This window comes from Ctenopharyngodon idella, chromosome 12 (assembly GCF_019924925.1).
Source record: "Ctenopharyngodon idella isolate HZGC_01 chromosome 12, HZGC01, whole genome shotgun sequence".
Taxonomy (NCBI): Eukaryota; Metazoa; Chordata; class Actinopteri; order Cypriniformes; family Xenocyprididae; genus Ctenopharyngodon; species Ctenopharyngodon idella.
In genome coordinates this window covers 13,188,150-13,209,226 of record NC_067231.1, presented here as the reverse complement: position 1 = coordinate 13,209,226, position 21,077 = coordinate 13,188,150, and the positions used below count along the sequence as shown (strand labels likewise).

Sequence of the window (21,077 nt, the reverse complement as noted above, 5' to 3'; positions counted from 1 at the left end):
ACATGCATAAAGTGCATAAAGTGACAGCAGGCTAAGCTGCTGCCTGTCATGTTAATAAAAGAACAAAAAACAAAGAAAGTCGCTCTCTGCTCTCAACTAAATAACTTTTCACTGCAAAAAATGCTTTTCTTACTTAGAGTTTGTCTTGTTTCTAGTCCAAATATCTAAAAATTCTTAAATCAAGAAGCATTTTCTAGACAAGTAAAAATTATTGTCTTGTTTTCAGAAAAAATAAGTCAAAATTAAGTGAGTTGTTGCTTAAAATATGCAAAATAATCTGCCAATGGGGTAAGCAAAATAATATTATTTCAAACCGAAAAACAAGATTATTTTGCTTACCCCATTGTCTTTTTACTTGTTTTTTATGAAAATAAAATTTTGCATTGCAGAAATGTAAATTTTTTGTTTGTATGCTGTCAGTTATAGTTCTTTAAAAAGAAAATCGGAATTGGCAGGTCACACTTAAAAAAAATAAAAATAAATAAAAAAAAATAAAAAAAATCAGAAATTGGAATCGGCCAAGAAAATTGAAATCGGTACATCTCTAATAAACACGTTTTTATATATAAGAATAAAAGAAAATAGACCAAAAACCAATGAAGTTCAAAATTTACCATTTCTGGAATAATGAAAAAACAAAAAAGACTCACCACAGTCATGAGGAGCTTGTCAAACCACTGCAGTTTAAGTTCAGCACGGGGCCACATATCCGGCCTGAGGGCAGTCTTCATGAGGTTCACACAGCGACGGGACAGCAGCTCACCGGGGGAGCCTGCTACATTAGTGCTATCATTCACCTGCAAACACAGAGCAGGATTTAGCCTGTGTAAGTATTAGTCGATGCTTCAGTAAGATTCACTAAGCAGGTATGAAATAACTACCTGGCAGGCGATGCGGATAAGGAAGTTGACAACAGTATCTGTGTGCTGCTTCTCCACAGGTTTGGTAAGTAAAGCCTCAGTGCCTGGCATCGACTGACTGCGGCTAAACACCTGCACATACCAACACAAACACAATACAGCCAATGTACTTAAACATGGCACAGTCCATCAGGGTAAATAGTGTGAAAGACTGATTACAGTGGTCACACTCAGGCTTCAGCAAGCGGTTTAAGGTTTCCTCACCGTGCCGACAGTACCAGCAGCAGTGCGGAATCTCTTCACGTCTTGTGCCGAATCAACAGACATTCCTCTCTTCATAGCACCAGAGGCTCCGCTCGTGCCCTCACCCACACTTCCTGAATCAGCTTCCGATTCTGGCTGCAAAAAGAAATTCATACCCAATAAACTGCCAGAATCTAAAGCACAATACATTTTAATCACATATAATTAAATCACACATAAAAAGCAAAACACTGATTTTGCCATCTTATTTCCTAGCAACAGACCTGTTGGTCTTTTATTCTCTGGAGCTCCCATTTGATGACCACCTCAGCTAAATCCACTGCCAACTTCCTCTGTTCGATAGTCACACTAGGGGTGAAGCCCAATCGCTGCATAGCACTGATCATGTGCTGAACCAGGTGATGTCTCACTGGGTAATATACCTGTAAGCAGAGACACATACACTCAAGCAAACTCTAGAAAAAAACTAAATGTTTTATGAATTACTGAACAAACTAATACCTAATGCTACACAATATAAATTGAACAATGTGAATATTGGATAATAAAATTAAACAAGCAAAAACAAAATATCACCCAGAGCAAAAGTCAAAATATCAAGATATTTTAAGCTCTATCTCCCAGCCCTACAAAACCTATTACATTGAAAGTCATATGATTACAAATCAAACACACTGTTGATATGCACTAGATGTAATATGGGAGACATTAGTATGACAATTATCTTTAGAGATGGTTAAGTGATGTTACATACTCTGAAATGCTGTACAATGAGATGAAGTATATGGACAAGTTGGGGAACTGTGTGGCCCTCCTCCACAATGATCTTGCGGGTCCAGTGAGTGAGCATTTGATGACCGTCCTCCATCCGAGCAGGTACAGCAGGTGTGAGAATTGCCATGGCCTGTCGAACAATGGCACGTGCCTCCATAGTATGAGCCTTTAGCAGACTGTGGAAAACCTGCACAGAACAGATATATTGACGTTTAGCAGCATTTCAGAGTAAAGTTGACTGAAGTGACTTACCCAAAGACTAAAATTGGAGTAGCAAAAGCTCTATCATTTGCAATACTGAGGTGAGTGAGGAATTTGGGTTTGAGAAATGTATTTTATTAGCAAAAGCTTGAAATCATATATATTTGTAAATGTGTTATTTTTTATGGGTTAATTATTTCAGGAAGAAAAAAAAAAAAAAAAAAAAAAAAAAAGATTCAACAGCCCAAATCTGTAGGTTATTTTAATTACATCATGACCCAAGCCAAAAAAAATTCTACACAAACAGGAAGAAAATTGAAACCTCTAATTTTAGTCTTTAGTCTTTTTTATTTAAAAAGATAAATTCCATCAATATTTTAATATTTTAAGTTGTTGATTTCCTTCAATTGGTGTGACTTTACAATAACATATAGAATCTAATGATTTTTAAATTATTTAAATAAAATGACAAAACAGAAAAATATCTCAACATATTGACTTACACTACCATTCAAAGGTTTGGGGTCAGTATGATTTTATTTTTATTTTTATTTTTTTTAAGAAATTAATAGTTTTATTCAGCAAGGATGCTTTAATTTGATCAAAAGTGATGGTAAATATATTTATAACATTACAAACAGCTCTATTTCAAATATAAATATTTCACAAAAATATAAAGCAGCACAACTATTTTTAACATTGATTAAAAAAAAGCTTTGTATTAGCAAATTATTAGAACATTAGACTGATCTCTGAAGGACCATGTGACACTGAAGAGTAATGGCTGCTAAAAGTTTAGCTTTGTCATCAGAGGAATAAACTACATTTTAAAATAAATGTAAAAAGAAAACATTTAAACAGTAAAAACTGTAATATTTTAAATATTATTATAGTTTTATTGATAAAATGAATGCAGCCTTGGTAAGAAACTTCCTTTAAAAACAAATTAAAAAAAAAAAATCTTACAGACCCCAAACTTTTGAATGGTAGTGTCAGTTTTCAAAAACATATTTTGATACACAAAAACAAATTGGTTTTAGGTAATACAAGTAACATCTGTACTCTACAACCTATTTGTACAAAATGTACCTTTTGCCAACATCATATTTGATATCAAAAATTTTCACAGGCTTGTTTTTTTTTTTTTCTCTCTTTTTTTCCTCACCTGTAACACAATCTTCTTGTGAATGGCAAACTTGGCGATAATGTGAGCCAGCAAGAGGTGGCCGCTGTACTTGCAGGCCGGATCCACACAGGTTTTGGGGAGCAGGCACGGCCAAGCAAAGGTCATGAGACGCCTTAGCTTGCTGTTCCTGCTCTTGTTGTTGTCATGGATGTGGTGAGGTGCGTGCTCTACCAGCAGGGTCGAGAACTGAAGCAGGTAAATCCTCAGTGAGTCTGCCAGATCTGCCTGCTTCTCAGGGTCAAGAACCTACAAGAACGAGAGGGGTATATGTCAAAACACACTAAAAGATGCATTGTTTTCAGTGCTGTGATGTACAGCAGACTTAAAAGTTTATTTCAACTTCAACAGGTTCCTCTTCTGCTGTAGGTGTTGAAAACAGACCCTGGGAACAATCAGACTGATTAGTTTGCTCTTTGCTATGATTAACAGCAGGGGAAAGACAATCAATTTATGAGAGAATTAAATGAAGGCTATTAACCTTCACCTCTGTGTCTCATTGGGTTAGTTTGAAAAACAAACACTATGACCTTTAGTGTGGCCTTGAAATATCTGCCAGTGAAATAACAGCCAGAGGTCATCCTACATAAACTAGTGACTCAATAAAGAGAGAGTGTGACAGCACCACCACTGCAGCTGGTCTGAAACTGCTGGATAGGGTTTACCTTGGTGATGAAGACACTAGTGATGCTCTCAGGGTTGTCACCCTCTGGATTGGGTGGCCCAAGGAGTTGCTCGCCTTCCCCTTTCTCAAAGCTGTACAGGAAGGCTGGGTTCAGGATGTGCTGCAACACCTGGACAATGGACAAATAATATACAAGCTACATTTATTTATTTACATCAAAAAACAGACACCTTCACAGTGCTCTCAAATGAGTAGTATTACTATTGTTGGACAAAAAAAAATATACATTTTTCAGCTGTCCATATTGTTGACCCATACTTCAAATGGCCTTTAATTCAAATGTATATTTAAGTTTGTTTTAATAATGTTTGGTTTACTTACTTTGTTTAGATGTACTTATGATTGTTAAAATATAATAATTTGTTATATTTATATAATAATAATAATAATAATAATAATAATAATGATAATAATAAAAATTTTATTGACAATATACAACTATAGAAACATTGTTTTAAGCATTGTAATTTATTAAATTGACTGAATTTGCTTAAATGATCAACACCAGGGCTGTTCTGGAAGCTCCAGCATAAATAAATCCATTAAAATGTACGATGACAGAAGAGAAAGGGACAGGCACAATGTGGCAGCTCAGATTCAGTTCTTTTGAAAGCTCACTGTTATTAACCACTCTGATGATGATCATATTACCATCATCGGCTATTTGTTACCATGTTTTTAGATGCTTAAAACCCCTAATTCCTCCAACCTTGACTTTCCAGATGTCATCTCTTATGTGTTGTATAATTAGTGTCTTTGAACGCTAATTTAGGCTATGAGATAATACTAGCTTTGTACTTAGATGAGACAATGGTTTGTCTAGTCAGACACAATGGTTGTGTTGTTTAGTAACTAGAGTGTGCATCAGCATGTGGATTTATTCAAACATTGGTGCCGTAGGGCTGCAGGTGTTCCTTCATTATCCCTCGTCCTAATGAGCCCCTCTACCGTTCACATGAGTGATGGATCACAACAAATCCTTTTCTACACAATCCATCACAGCCCAAACCACCGAGGCTCCAGCTGCCTGAAAACATCACCTTAAACGTGTATTCTGTTAAGAGCGTGCAGCTGCTGAGCTCTCTCCTGGGGAATGTATGGGATGCAACGTCTGTTTGGCTGTGAGGGGTGATTTAGCAGAGCAGGAATGGCCTCAGCCATCAAAACTGTGAAGACTATCTGCCAATGAACTGCTACTGTTTCTCAATGTCAATATAGAGGGTGGCATTTGGAGGAGAACATCCAGTTCATTTTAATCAACTGGCATTTGATCTTTTTCTCAAACTTGATGGAATTCTTTCACATGAATAAAAATGAAGTAGGAATAACAAGAGCAGCCTTGAATACCACAATGACCCGTTTACCGGTGGGTCCATGTACTCCAGATAGTGCGAGCCCACTATAAACACTCATTCACAGGGCTAGACAATAAGGATGCTCACAGAATAAAAACAGAAGGGACCATTGTTAAAAATGCTGCATTAAAGTAAGTGACATTTTGTCATTTAAGGGATTAGTTCACCCGAAAATTCTGTCATTAATTACTCACCCTCATGTCGTTCCACACCCGTAAGAAATTGTTCATCTTCGGAACACAAATTACGATATTTTTGATGAAATCCGACGGCTCAGTGGGGCCCAGGAAATGCACTTATCAAACTGCAAAAGTCACACCCTTCAGTGGTGAACCATTGAAATTTCAAAACACTTATGACGTAACGAAGCCTCGTTTACTGAAATCACGTGACTTTGGCAGTTTGATACGCGCTCCGAACCACAGATTCGAAACAAAAGATTTATAAAGCTTCCAGGGTCTTGAAGCGGTGTTTTGAAATCGCCCATCACTAGATATTGTTGAATAAAGTTGTTATTTTGTTATTTGCGTTTTTTGGCACACAAAAAGTATTCTCGTTGCTTCATAACATTGAGGTTGAACCACTGTAGTCACATGAACTGTTTTAAATTCGGCTTTAGTAGCTTTCTGGGCATTGAAAGTGTTAATTGTCTTGCTGGCAATGCAGGCCTCACTGAGCCATCGGATTTCATCAAAAATATTTTAATTTGTGTTCCGAAGATGAACGAAGGTCTTACGGGTGTGGAACGACATGAGGGTGAGTAATTAATGACAGAATTTTCATTTTTGGGTGAACCAACCCTTTAAAACTAAAGGCAAGATTAGTTTCGGTTTTGCCTCAGTGATGGTGAAAATGTCACCAAAACAAGTTAACATCTGAATTACTAGTGCATCCGAGCTAGAAGAAAGTGTTCCCATCTTCTCCAGGGATGATTAAAGACAAACCCCTCAGCATATGAGCAATGGATATTAGAGTAATCTGCAGATAAATATTCATTAGCGTTCTTCAAAGACTTCGGTTGGCGGTGAAGACGTGCCTTTGAGAACCAAGTGTGTCATGCACGGACAGTCCCTGTCACCTTCCCCTTCTCAAACATACATATTCAGCACAGGCTGGTTGTTAGCTGCATTAGATGGTCAGTGCTAAGAGAGCATGACGCTGGGCCTCTCTGAACAGAAAGGTGGAATTTATAATGTTGACCATAGAGGTCCGTGTCATAGCATCAGTCACACTCATGGTAGCTCTTAATCAAAAATGAGAGGTCTTCACAAAGGCAAATTTCATCATTTTTCCTCGCATCTTAAAACTCACAGCAGTATAAATGGTATAACCTCACTTTTGCCTTAAGCTCATCGTTGAAGTGTGGGTCATTGAACTCTACAAAGCGGAAGAAGAGCGCTCGTTTGTGCGTGATGCTGTAGTTCTTGGGGATCTCTTCCTCCATGTACTCCTTCAGGAAGGTCATATTACACAGGAAGCGACCAGTGAAGGCTCTCAACAGCTGAAAGAGCAGCTCAATCTCAGAGTAGTTGCGTCTGAAGGAAAATGCACAACTTTAGTGTCAAAATCGATGTGAAAACATGTTGTATTTCCAATTTCCAAACACTTACTTGCAGTAGCTAAGCAGACAGTACGCTAGAAGTTTGGGTTCTTTCCAGTTGGTTGCAGCCATGTTATCTTTGCGGTGGCGTTCCTGGAAAGCCTCACTGACCCATACACGTCTGAGTTGACTCACTAGAGAGTGCTGACCCGCCAACCATCCTTCATCATTTTTCACAATGATGCTTATGATCTGAAGAAGTGTTTGAATGCTCATTAATATTCAGGCTCTACAAAAGAACACATTACATCAAATCTAACAGTAAATGATTCTGTTAAGAGAGTGTGGCCCACCTTAATGGCCTGGAACTGCAGATCAAGGCGGGCGGTGCTAGTGGAGGGAGACCCGGGTCTCACAGTTGCTGCAGGCCCAGCTGGAACCAGCAGAGGGACAAACCGATTTGGGTTAGAAGCCAAGACATCTCGAAGTGGCTTGGCATCTTTGTGCTTCAAGAAGCTCTGCAAATGAATAATGGTAAAAAGATGAAGAGAAAAAAAAAAAATAAAATAATGTAACATTCATAGCGTATCATGGCAAGAATTTTTTAAACAAAATACAGTATGAGGTATGGAGAAGAAAAATAAACACACCATAAACATGCGGCTCCACTGTGGGTCGTTGAGAGTGGCCTCCATCATGAACAGCTCTACTGTTTGAGATGGATGACGCGTCAGGAACTTGATCAGCGGCTCTCTAAAGGGACTGCCTGCCTGTGGAGTAAAAACATCAAAAAGAATTGCATAAAACCCACAATATTCACACAGTATAAAATAACCTTCAAATCAGTGAGCTCACCAAGGCTGCATTCATTTGACCAAAACAGTAATATTATGAAATATTATATTACAACAATTAAAAGATAACTTTTCTATTTTAATACATTTCTAAAAATGTAATTTATTTCTGTGATGGCAAGAGCTGAACTTTCAGCAGCCGTTACTCCAGTCTTCAATGTCACATGATCCTTTAGAACTCATTCTAACACACTTATCTGATGCTCGAGAGAATTCTCTTATTTTTAATGTTGAAAACAGTTGTTTTTCAGGATTCTTTAAAAAGAGTTAAAAAAAAAAATAATTAATTTGAAATAGAAATCTTTTGCCACATTGTAAATGTTTTTACTGTCATTTTAGATCAATTTAATACAACCTTGATAAATAAACATGTTAATTAAAAAAAACTTAAACAGTAGTGTGTGTGAATATAGTCTATTTCAATGATTTACAAATCTGCCACATTAGTCTTTCAATTATCTTCATTTGTGTGCTGATATAAATATTGATATGTGATCATCTTTGATTCATTTGATTACTTGATCAAATATTTAAATGACTTGCATAATACACTGATTAATTAACAAGCCCAGTTCAAACAAACTGAACTAGCATTCCCTTTAGCTGGCATGCACTTGGCATGTATTTTTGCATGCAGATTAGACTAAAAGTCTTGTACCTCTATGAGCATTGCCCTCTCTGTCTTCATGACCACCTCCAGCAAAGGTTTGACCAGGGTCTGTGGAGCAGCTGGTATCAGATGGAAAAGGTTTATAATCGCTGAACAGATCCTCATTTCCTGCAGAGGTGAACAGAGGAATGCATCACAGTGTTTGTTAGAGATAACCAGCAGTGGAAAACCAAGCCTACCCTCCTGTAATACATAAATCAACAGTGACAAGTTGGGGAACATTTGCAGGATAGTCACAGTGGCAGGTTGGTTCCTGAAAAAACAATCACAGATCCATTGGTGCATCATACGCAAGTTTGAGAGGGACCACCTCAGAAACGTGAAACTTAGGGATCAAACACAACACCACGGACAGAGATACAGTTACAAAGACTCCACTAGCACAGAGTAACCACGAGCACAATGAGAGCGGAGCCAGTGAAGACCCCACAGCAGGCCGCCATCTCACCTCTACACCCTCCATGGCAGGCTGCGCCAGAACAGGAGACAACAAAACAATCAGCAAAGCAGTGTGGGTAATGAGTACTGTATGGATTGAGCGGATGGGTTCAGGTGAATGGTGAGGGGTGTGCGTATTTCTGTGCAGAGAAATCTTCCTTCTGGGCTGCGCACTTCTTTCTAACTCAAGTCTCAAAAAAAAAAAAAAAAAAAAAAAAAAAAAAATCAGTGCAGAGGGCAAAAATCAAAAAACCTGAGGTAAAAAAGCTAGAGATGGAATGGGCAGCATTTCAGCTGGATTCCATCCACAGGTCCATTGATTTTTTGAGAAATCTTGGGCGGTAATACTCAGCACTGATTAATTAGTGAGAAGGGCATCCTACAAAAGTATAGGGATTAAGATCATTGTGCTAAATAACTGAAAAACCAATGATCATTTCTAAACATTTAAATGCATTTTAATTATCTTCATAACCTCTCCATAATTTAAAAACAGACAAAGGTGCCTTAAATATTTTAAATAATGTTTTATATTGGGGATAATATTTTATATACACATACATACATTATATTGTATTACACATATCTAAGTGAGCCTCACAAAACCTAACAAGAATTGTCCAAAAAAAAAAAAAAAAAAAAAAAAAAAAAAAAATGCATAAAGAAAACAATCTACTATTAGAATCAGATATTAAGATTTTTTGTATTGAGATTATTTTCAGAAATATTAAGCACATTTTATTTATTACATTTTGTTTATTACTGTAATCCATCTGGTATTGTCTTTTCTATTATTGTTTTTTATAAACAAATTACTGTAATACCCAACAAAACATTTTTCTCTAAAGAATATGACACTGATACTTTCATATTTGGTCCTGTGTTTTCATTGCATTTGTAATTTTTAAAGAATATTGGCAAGAGAAACCAAAAGAATATTTATCATACTTGTTGACATCATTTGTTTAGTCATTTTCAAGCTTATTTATGCCTATTTAAATGCACAGGCTTCTGTTACTTTCACTGCTCATTTTACCATTCTCTTGTATTTTATCTTTCATTTAATGGCACACATTTAAAACTGCTCAATTGCAGCAGTACAGTAATCACATGACGTTTTCCACATCTATGTGCACTCAATCCAATAAGTGTTTCACTTTATCAGCTCACGAACAAGAATTATACAGATGTGAATGTTGAAATTATGTTTAATATTCTATTAATTAGATTAGGGGTGGGCAATATACCGGTCGACCCGATTAATCAGTAGAAACTATCATTTCTATCGCTGTGCTGCACCATCACGAAAACGTATAATTTCAATCCGTTTTAAGCCTTGCGGTTTAAAAACAAGTGATTTTAAACCAATCAAGTGCAATAAGCAGCAAAAGAGGACTCGTTTCGGCATATGTGCGTGCTGAGAGACTGTTTCGGAGCACACACACCTGAAACGTGTGCACATAAAGCCACTGTTCATACAGTGTATGAGTACTGAATTGAGTTCTTTTTGGCGCCTTGTTGGGCTTGAACAGTCAAATACACACATTTTAATGTGTCAAAATGCAGTCTCCGCGAGTATCCTCATAAACACGTAAACGTTTATGTCTAAGTGAACGTAAACAGTTGAGAAAGAAAGCTCATGTGTATCAGTATAATAGATTAGTGCATTTGCTTTTGTAACTTTAATAGATGTAAATTAAATTTACACAGTGAAGACTATGCAGTGTTTTTTGTATATTTGTATATTTTGTACTTTAATCTTACAATTTATGTAATAGCCTGTTTATAGGTCTATCTAGTGCTTGAAGTTTTTCAGGTGGGTCCAGTTCATTTGTATCTTTGTTCTATTGTATTTTTTATTTCTAGTTTTTGAAGTTTTTCAGGTAGGTCTTTTTAATGCCTGTCTTTGATCTATTGTGGATTTTTGTCCTATTGCTTATAATTAATTTTTTGGTTCCTATTTTATCACTGACTATTTACTTGTCTTCACTGAGATAATTTTTTATTTTTTTTTTAACTTTAACTTAGTTAAATAGATATTGGTGATGAGTTTTATGAAATTTCAATGGTATCAAATTTTGAAATAAAAACTTTAAAGCAAAAATAACTATACCGTGATACATATCGTTATCGTGAAATAAAATTATTCATATTGTGAAGTACGATTTTGGTCATACCCCTAAATTAGACATATTTACAACAGACATCCTTAATCTTGGATATCTCCATTCTGCTTTCCGTTCTGTTACATATTCTGGTATTTCTTTGTGTGGACACAAACACTGCATGTTATCAGAACAAGTAGGAGTACAAGAGCACAGTTTTGGGACTGATATCGATGCCAGTTTTGGTAACAGTGCATCCCTAATTGCAACAGCAAAACATCATTGCAGCATTTGTTGTAATGTCTTTAAAAGAAACTACATTTTTAAAGACATTACAACAAAAGCTGCAATGATGAATAAATGCATATAAAAACCATTTATTTTATTTTTTTTTGCATTACAGTAAGAATAATTCAGGGGGTAAAATAAGTATAACTGTCATAATGCCAAAATTTTAGCACTTTTAATAAATACCAGATTTTTGTGAAAAAATATTTTCCCTAGGGTTAAAATAAGAACCACACATTTTTTTTTTTTTTTTTTTCAAATATTAATAAAAATTTCCTTTTGTAACGAATGGCACAGAAAAACAATGCACAGTCTTCATGATCCCTGAGTGCATCTTCTCACTATTTTTGGGACACTGTCAAGATATTTTTACACTGAGGAAACATTGAAAAACAAGCAATAAGGAACAAACCCTGTACAGAACTAGCAACCCAGCATGGGCTTATCTGAGTATGCGCTCTCATGAAGGCTAAATCTGTACACTCTCCCTGAATCGACCTTCTTTTTCTCTGTATGACTAAACTAATCTTCTGGAACTAGTGTTCTGAATGCCCCCCACCCCTCCAACCATGAACCTGACTGACCCCACCTCATTGTCATGTATGGCTGGTCATTCTGTCATTGTTGTAAGAATATTAAGAACTGCAGGAACAGAGGGCCAATTTGCATGTAATTATAATATATTTTAGAGAAAGGCAGGGCGTGAACGAGACAGAAAGAATGGCAGCTCGTTTTGAAGCATGGAAACAGCAAGGCTTTTTCCCCTCTCACCTTTTCTTACTCTACAAGGTTATCTGTCCAACAAGATAACGAGAATCCAGAACTCTGAGGCTCGTTACTTAGGCGGCCTGGGGGTGGATGGCGCCTAATTAATCATTGATTGTAATATGGCCACTCACAGAGTCTGAGTGGAGCGACCTGGGCTGGATGGGGGAGTCCAGTCCAGACCGCTCATCTCAGCTCTCCACATCCACAGAACCCTTCCGCTCACGGATAAATTACGAGCCTTCATCCTTGTGAAATTTCAACAAATAATTCAAGGAAAAGCAAAATACTGGCCTTTGTTGGCATCAAAGACCAACAAACCCCAGCATATAACAGAGATATCAAAAAAAGCTTATACTCACACTGCCATCACTACGCTGGCCTCCTTTATGCGTGATCACCACCACCTCCATCCATTTACGCAGATGTTGCTGCGAGAGCAGGAAAAACATTGAGTCTGCTCTCTTGACAGTTTAAATTCTTTGAATAATGTAGTGTATTCTACCATTATCTGCTATACTCTTCAACACTTTGGAAAAAAAAATAGATTAAAATAAAAAAATGAAACAAAATAAAAAATACATTTTTTTTTAAAAATAAATTACAAAAACACATACATACACATACATATTCATTTAGAATTACGGGTAAGGTTCAAAGGTGTTTTACATACGTTTTTACTTACGGTGTTTTGTCACATCACACCCATAATTGTTAAAATCACAACGAAGTGTTAAAAGTGATTAAGCAGTTATCTAATGTATCTGTATCAATAGTAGGGCTGGGCATTGACACAAATTTCATGATTCAATTTTGATTTACAAGCTTATAATTCGTTTTGATTCAATAATGGTTAATTGCGCCCTTTTAGGTACAGTAGATGGCAATTTTTCTTCAAGGAAAAAAAATAAGTAACTAATGCTGTAAACTATATAAGAAATCACAGTTGATACATCACTATAATATAAATTAAAGGTTAAAATTAACTGATTTGTCTTTATAATGTCGATATAATAATACATTTTTAATAATTATGTTTCTACTCATTAAAAAAAAAAAAAAAACCCAGTTTTTTACATCACTATAATATAAATTAAAGGTAAAAATTAACTGATTTGTAGGCTACTTACACATAAGGACATTTTAATAATAATGTCGTTATAATAATACAATTTTAATAATTATGTTTCTAGTCTTTTTTTTATATATAAACATTTAAATGGTGGCTGTCATAAGGATTTAAACATTAAATACAAAATGCTCCTCTCTAGAGTTTATTTTTTCTAGCTGACTAACGGGTTTTGACTGAATGGCTTTTCTGAGGTAAATGTAACCTTACGTGACATTGTTTATAAGCTGTTTTATTGTCGTCTTCCCACGGTTGAAACACTGATTGAGCGATTACATGATACCAATTTCGGTAAGTTGTACTGTATCTTTCAGCATACCTCCTGATGTTCATTCATAATTATTTTGTGCTGTTAGTAGTAGTAAAATGAAAAATGATCAGTTCACATGTGCTCCACACTGGCGCTTCGCTTGAACTGAGGCGCTACACGCGATCCGTCACGCCACATTGGAAAGAGACAAAACTGTATTGTAAAAATGACCTGTACCTTTTATCATAAGCACATAAGTACCAAACAAACTCTTTGTTACAAACTAAAGGTCTATATTATTTTTAGGTGGTAAAAGAGCTTAAGATGCATTTAACACAAATTGGTTCTTAAATTTTTTTGTATTCATGAACACTAAACTGTTTTACAGTATTAACTTACCATCATCTGGTCACAGAATTTGTCATTGAAGGAGTTGGGGAAGAGTCTCGTGACAGATGTCAGTCTGTTGACCACATTGAGCGTCAGACTGCGATAGTCTCCGAGCATCATCAGCAGGGGACGCATATGCGTATGGATCTGATCCACTTCGATAGTAGCCCCCTCTAAGAACTGAGAAATGCACAGGAACATTAATACACACTCAGACTTCAACGCATATATATGGTCATTAAACAGCCCATGGGTGCTTAATAGAGACAGCTGCTTTTACATGCCTTACAACGGAGACTACACGATAATGGCATCTTAAAACCCTGTTTTTCGCTACTGTCCTGTCAACTCACAGAAGCAGAAAAACTCTAAACTAGTGCAAAAAGAAAGGCCACGCCAGCCTTCCGCAATGAGACGATGCATCACAGCCAAATTCATTTTCCTCTTAGCCTGTTTCACTCCATCCTGTATTGATCTTTTCAGGCAGCACTCATTAGAGGCAGCAGGGCAGAGGAAGAGAGTGCGGAAGAGACAGAGAGATTGGAGAAAGGAAATGAGGCTGGTGGAGGGAGAGGGCTGACCTTTCTCATGCAGGCCTCTCCGGCCTCCTGGAGCTCACTGTTAGTGGAGTTAAGGGCCTTGAAGAGGGCAGCTATGATCTTCTCCCGGGACTGGGGAAGGTAGTTACAGGCCGCCAGAGCATCTGGACAAACACACAAGCAAGTGTTAAACAGCAAAATCCAAAAGATTGACAAGATTACAGGCCCTAATAGTCAGTACACATGTATTATTTTCTTTCAGTTATGTGGCACTCACAAAGCATTTGCATTTATCAGTATTTGACAGTATCAGAATACTATGTTTCTGTTCCAATACCTAGTGAACTGCCTATGTAGGCAGCAGCATGTTAAGGCACCACAGGCACATTTCTGAACACATTTTGAAGGCAGCACTGCATATCCTCAGCAGAGAATGCAATACCAAAATGCATTGCAACAAATGCAGACTAAGATAAATGTTCACTATCAGTCAAAATGTTTTTGTTTTTTTTGTTTTTTTTTAAAGAAATTAATACTTTTATTCAACAAGGATGCATTAAATTGATCAAAAGTGACAGTAAAGACATTTATAATGTTACAAAAGATGCTATTTCAAATAACAGTTTCTACAAAAAAAAGTTAAGCAGCACAACTCTTTTGAGCAGTGATCATAAAAAAAAATCTTTCTTGAACATCAAATTAGAATGATTTCTGAAGGATCATGTGACACTGAAGACTGGAGTAATGGCTGCTGAAAATTTGCCATCACAGGAACAAATTTCATTTAAAAATATATTAAAATAGTTATTTTAAATTGTAATGATATTTTACAGTATTTCTGTTTTCAAATAAATAATATTTCTGTTTTCAAATAAATGCAGCTTTGCCAAGCATAAGACTTTTCAAAAACACTAAAACAAAATTCTTACTGACCCCAAACATTTGAACTGTAGTGCAAGTACACAAAGTATCAATAAAACAAATTAAATCTAATTAAACATGGACTACTTTACTTTAGCAACATGCTAACAACAAACATTTCCAACCAGCTGAGAGCCAATCCTCCTACGCGATTTGTGCGAGGAGTTTTATTTATATAACATACAGAGTTGCTGCCTCTAAAGTGTTCAAAATCAATATCAGGTTCCAGGTTCTTATCAGGTTCCATTTCAGTTAGGATGCTACCTTAGAAGGCAGCTATCTGTGTAGGCAGAAAACAGCAAGGCAGCCTACTATGTTTTGGAACAGAGCTTTTAAAGTTCTTGTATATATGAATGAAAAAGTAGCACATACTAAGAGCGGCAATACGTAGGGGCACAAGTGAAGGAAGGCTTTTATAACAGGGCAGCTTCATCAGGGCAGCATCTTCAGCTTCACACAGGTTCAGCAACTGTGAAAGGATTTCAGAAAGGAAGTTCACAGAGCATCAATGTGTTAATGTATACATATTACCCACTTTAGTGCAGAGTTTCAGACCGACCTCTGTGTAGAAGACTTTGTGCTCCACCACATTGAGGTCCATGGTGAAGAGGCGGGGCTGCAGGGTGGTGCAGAAGGTGTTGCCCTCCATCAGGCCGATCTGAGCGTTGGCAGGCTGATGCCGCAGCAGGTGTTTCTTTGGAGGAACCATATCCTGCAGCACCTGGAGGAAATAAGAAGTTTTAAACTTTCCCTAAATAGAGGAAGGAAGTTAACCTAATGTTGCTTCCTTGCAGGAGTTAACAATAAGAATTGTGTTACAGCCCTGGGCCCGTGTTGAGAGAGTTGATGGAAAGGTCACTTGGACAGTCTAGTGTTATCTAATCTTATAGAATATAAGCATGTATTGTCTTGTAAAATAAAAAATAGCAATAGAAAATTGCTTTTCTGTGAAACATTGAAAATTGTGGCCATGAATTCTCCTGATTTAAATACCTCATAAATATAACTATTTAGCAGGATAACATCTAAAAATTGCTTCACGAATTGGAGTTAAATTTTAGTAGTATATTTCCCATCTACTGTTGCAACCTAATAAATTATATTTTTAAATATAAAAAAAAAAGTACATTTAAAATTTATATTTAATTTTAATTAATACATGGTTTCTATTTGAGCAGAGAAAACTTTAAATAAATGAATATTTAATTTTAATCATTTTAATTAATTTTATTTGCAAATAATTTCTATTTTAGAGAAAACTTTATGAATAATTAATTTTTTTCCAAACAAATAAAAATGTTTTTAATAATAAAATATATCATTTTTAATGGTGGGGCCAGTGAAAATGTTGGCAGGGCAAGTAAAAATCTGACTGAGCCAGCAAAGAAATTCTTGCTATAATCGTATTGAAGTATATCATACTCACTTCTTTATGAGGCTCCATGATGATGGTGACGCTCTTGCCTGTGACTTGAGCCAGAACCTGCAGAGAGTGCATGGCCTGCTTGCGGACAGTGGAATTGGGGGAGGTCACCTCTCGTACCAGGTCATGGGTCACCAGGTGGAAGGATTTGTCCTGGGCAGACAGAAGCTCTTCAGTCTTCTCCTCATCCTTAAGAGGAGTGGCACATCGTATTAACAGCTGCTCCAGCGTGGTCTTTGCCATGGCAACTGCACCGTTAGACACCTGAGAGACATTATGGGATACAAAAGTTTGTGCAGGTAACCCAAAGATAAATGATTTCTAATGACATTAGAAAGTGTTTGTACCTCTCCTGTGAGGTCCATCATGACGAAGAGCAGAGCTTTGAGGAAAGTGAGCTGGTTCTGCAACACCCAGATCAGAGGAAGCCTCTCCATCAGGAACTTAATGGACACCACTCCACCTAGCTTAGCATACCAGGCCTGCTCATAGCAGCATGCGCACAGTCGTTCCACTATGTAGGAGAACAACGGCAGCTGGCATGCCTGAAAAAAGAACCAGATCGAGTTTCAACAGAAAATCCTACTGTCTTCTAAAAGGGTTTGTGGGAAAATGAATATCTAGTGAAAACCTCACCCTTTCTTTGGAGCCTAGGATAATGCTGGCAACATCAAAGATGACAGCAAGTGCCACTTCCCCAATCTTGCACAGCTCCTTCTCCTCATAAGCCATGCAGATGGCGATGGCGTCGATCAGTACGAGAGGGTCCATGCCTTTGGAGCCGTTCTCTTCACTGTGGAACATGGCTGTGCTGGGCTGGCTGCCTGACTGGTAGCATGGCAGCAAAAAGGGACCTAGGGCAGAAAATTGAATGTTATGTGATGACCTGAGTGCACTTCTGATGTTTTGACTTTTTGATGTATTAGACTTTCGTTTATCTACGCAATGCAAATAAAGATCTTTTTGATGAAATCTGAGAGCTTTCTGTCCTTCCATAGACAGCCTACACAAATGAAACTTTGACACTTCAAAAAGAGATCGGAAAACTAATCCATATGAATTAGTGGTTTCGTCCAAATTTTCTGAAGAGACACGGTCGCTTTATATGATGAACAGATCTAACTTTGGCTTTTATTCACATATAAACTTTGATGAGCAAACATAAGCAACCGAACCTCAATGACACGTGAGAACAAAACTCTTCTGGAAGCTCAAACGTGCTGTGTTTGAAGCTTCATTTGCAATCCGAAGATGAACTAAAGTCTTACGGGTTTGGAGCGACATGAGGGTGAGTAATTAATGACAATTTTCATTTTTGGGTTAACTAACCCTTTAAGATTGAACTTCAATATCGATGACATTAGCACATAGGCAAATGGATTCCTTACCACACTGCTGAGCCACTGCAACCATGGTGTAATGGCGGATCAAGCTGGCAACGAAAGGCAGAGCGCTAGGCCTGAGATCCTTGATGACCGCAGACATGAATGCCCCCGTTAGGGCCTGCTCGAACGTCCTGCGTGCTGGGGTGTCCTGGGCTTTGTACCGGTGGGAGATGATCACGTTAGGGATCCACTTCTCTGTGAAGCTGTTGAAAACCAGCAAAGGGATTTAGCTCATAATTCGCATTGCATCCATGAACTCGCTCCATTACAAGAGCCTGAGGTTGAATAACCCAATCAGGCAATTTGATTTGATTACCGAGTATAAAAGGCTTTTGTGTTTGGACAGCTGAGCCCCATGGGAGTCTGGCTTTGTGTCTGGCTGACATTTTGTCTCATGTTTGGTTATTTACCCCAGCTGATAGCAGCACAGTGATGGAGTGAGTGTTTTATCCTTCCTCAAGCTTGCATTCTATAATGCCAAAGCCGGTAGCAGTGGTGATGGATCGCTCCATTTCATTATCGCTATTTAAAAGGCTTGGCTTAGGGAGAGGACTGAGCCAAAGAGAGCGGTCAGATCAATTCAAATTCATAACGCTGCCACTTGAATGGGACTCAATTATCCGGCCTGGCATTTGCGATATTAAGAGGGCATTCCGCCTTCTGAAAAAGGCCCTTTTCATGATGACCAGCACAGTGTGCCACACTGAAAGAGGGAGAGAAGATGTCATGAATCAAGACATCTGACAGCGACAGCGGCTCTCTTCCCATATAACTGACACCCAGTTATTTCAGAAAGGGGCACGTACGACTGGCTTTTGGGGTAAACAGATAAAGTACAGTCAATTAGCCTCAGCGTGGAGATCAATGACTCTGTTATGTGACCCTCTTGCCCAGCCAGTAGAAACGGCTCTGAGTAATTAGCTCTTTGAACACTGTAGACAGTGGCGGCCAGGCTGGATGAGGCCCAGAGGAGCTGCAAACATAGCAAAAACAGTGAAAAATGCAGAGGCACATTTCACCCTCAAGAGTGTACAGGAATAGGGCTGCAATTAATGGTTATTTTGATAATGATATGCAGATTATTTCCTCGATTAATTGTTTTTTGTTTTTGTTTTTTTAAAAATGCTATATTTGCGCACAAAAAAAAAAAAAAAAAAAAAAAAAAATTCACTACATTAAAAATATGTTTATTCTGTTTTGTTTTTCTTTCTTTTTTTTTTTTTTTTTTTTTTAAACGGAGACTCTTGTTGTCAGGACGAGCCATTATGCAAAACACAAGGCCTTCTAACATTTAGATAACAATATAACCGTAATAAGTCTGAGATTTTTAATTAAAAAAATTTTGCTATTCACAACATAAACATATTGAGCTATTCACACAGGTGCCAGTGCATGAAACATGGTTGTCTTACTTGGGATGGGCGAGGAGCTGGTAAAGGGCATGTTTGTTGTCCTCCAGGCTGGTCATGGCCACTAGGAAGCATTTGATCACCTCCCAGGCCTGTCGTCTGTAATATGGCTCAGTATTGGCACTCTTTAGGCAATCCAGTGCAGTCTCAATAGCCTAAAAACATCAGGAGAACAGCATTAAGAATTAGTGGACCAAACATACGCATCAAAAATAACATTAAACAGCTTAATACATCCCATTTACAACACAAAAATCTAGTTAAAGTGATAAAAATCTCATCACAAAATTACATATGATCACACTTCATTTTTATTCAAGTTACGTTGCACATTTATACGACACTAATCTCCCTCGCTTGAGTGAAATTTTCTGTGATGACACTTAAAGACCCATCAAACATTAAAACATTCTGCAGTGATTAGATGCCTCTTAAACCCTTAAATTATAAAGAGACAAGCTAAAGTGGCAAGACACGTCGAGGGAGAAGATGAGCTAATTAGTAAGATTCAAGGATAGAAAAGGCAGCTTGACACAGAAAGGGCTGTCTGAATGAATTATTGCCAAAGACAGTGTGACCACTGACAGCCATGCAGGTCATTTCAAGACAGAAACCCCAAAACCAGCTCTTAATACCGATGTGCTCTGTGAAAAGGTGAAGTAAGTGGCACATTGGCTGTGGAAAAGAGGGCCATACTTCTCAGTTCAGCACTGTTTTACAATTCCTGAGGGTCCTGAGCTGTTCTGCCTTGTTGAGACATTATTATAAATGTCACATAACCTTGTACACATGTTCTATTCCCAAGAGGTCCCTCTACACAAACCATGTCATTTTTCAAAAGCTCAAGGCCTCTACAGTGGAGGCCTGGCCCCTAAAAATGTATGTGTGTGTATTATATATAAAAGCATGAGTTTTTCTTTAAAACTCTTTGGGAATTTTCCCCCTCACAGTAAATTGTTGTTCCTCTTCAGTGCCATCAAGAAAACAAGCCAAGGAACCCCTTGTAATGAACTCTGACACCATGTCTGAATGTTTAAATTTTGTTTAATACCATGATGCTTGGAAATCAGATAAATATGGGCAGGATTAATCAAGCAATCATGCAGAGAGCCCATCAGCACTGATGGGAGACAATCTGTCTCTGACTGGAGAAGATGCGTAGAGAACTTCCTTGAACTACGCAGCATTAGCTCTCATTTACAAACGTCTGGGTTCCTAGATAGAAGGAATGAAGTACGGCTTCATATTAAATGGGAAGACGGCTCAGTTTGGCTGGAGTTCAAATCAAACTGTGCTTGTGAACTGATTCCCACACATATTGAAACAAGTAAGCATGCTTCGAGAGTGAAGGCCGGTCCTATGGGGGACAGAATGAGTTGTTGTCTGTCTCGATCCAAACACATCGCTGAGCTCTGGGCGGCTGCAAACAGCAGCTGCCGCCTGCGGCAACCATAGGGCGCATGCAAATGAAATTAAGCAGCGACGGCACAACGGCGGTAGCATCCATCTTTGTGGAGTGAACACAATTACAGAAATGACAGTTTGCGTTTTCCCAAGCAGCGACGAGCAGCAGGAAAGGCCATTAGCTGGAGTAAATAATCCCGTCTGCACAGCAGGGAGAGATTGATTAGAGGGGGGTGGGCAGGAGG

At 37.7% G+C, this 21,077-nt stretch overlaps 1 protein-coding gene across 3 annotated transcripts in view; it reads right to left on the bottom strand.

The window, feature by feature from the left end:
• trrap (transformation/transcription domain-associated protein) overlaps window positions 1-21,077 on the bottom strand; it is an 89,476-nt gene that overhangs the window by 52,364 nt on the left and 16,035 nt on the right. For 2 of the 3 annotated variants that reach the window (XM_051914374.1, XM_051914375.1), the window contains exons 22-44: window positions 19,432-19,583; window positions 18,023-18,222; window positions 17,271-17,488; window positions 16,982-17,179; window positions 16,638-16,898; window positions 15,771-15,932; window positions 15,584-15,680; window positions 14,333-14,454; window positions 13,761-13,931; window positions 12,345-12,413; window positions 8,835-8,855; window positions 8,375-8,494; window positions 7,513-7,632; window positions 7,216-7,380; window positions 6,933-7,114; window positions 6,659-6,857; window positions 3,948-4,076; window positions 3,265-3,531; window positions 1,879-2,085; window positions 1,388-1,546; window positions 1,125-1,259; window positions 882-992; window positions 651-797 (exon numbers count right to left, since the gene is read on the bottom strand). In XM_051914374.1, coding sequence (XP_051770334.1) covers window positions 651-797; window positions 882-992; window positions 1,125-1,259; window positions 1,388-1,546; window positions 1,879-2,085; window positions 3,265-3,531; window positions 3,948-4,076; window positions 6,659-6,857; window positions 6,933-7,114; window positions 7,216-7,380; window positions 7,513-7,632; window positions 8,375-8,494; window positions 8,835-8,855; window positions 12,345-12,413; window positions 13,761-13,931; window positions 14,333-14,454; window positions 15,584-15,680; window positions 15,771-15,932; window positions 16,638-16,898; window positions 16,982-17,179; window positions 17,271-17,488; window positions 18,023-18,222; window positions 19,432-19,583 — 3,612 coding nt within the window. The remainder of the gene's footprint in view (window positions 1-650; window positions 798-881; window positions 993-1,124; window positions 1,260-1,387; window positions 1,547-1,878; window positions 2,086-3,264; window positions 3,532-3,947; window positions 4,077-6,658; window positions 6,858-6,932; window positions 7,115-7,215; window positions 7,381-7,512; window positions 7,633-8,374; window positions 8,495-8,834; window positions 8,856-12,344; window positions 12,414-13,760; window positions 13,932-14,332; window positions 14,455-15,583; window positions 15,681-15,770; window positions 15,933-16,637; window positions 16,899-16,981; window positions 17,180-17,270; window positions 17,489-18,022; window positions 18,223-19,431; window positions 19,584-21,077) is intronic. The other variant, XM_051914376.1, reaches the window with a different exon arrangement.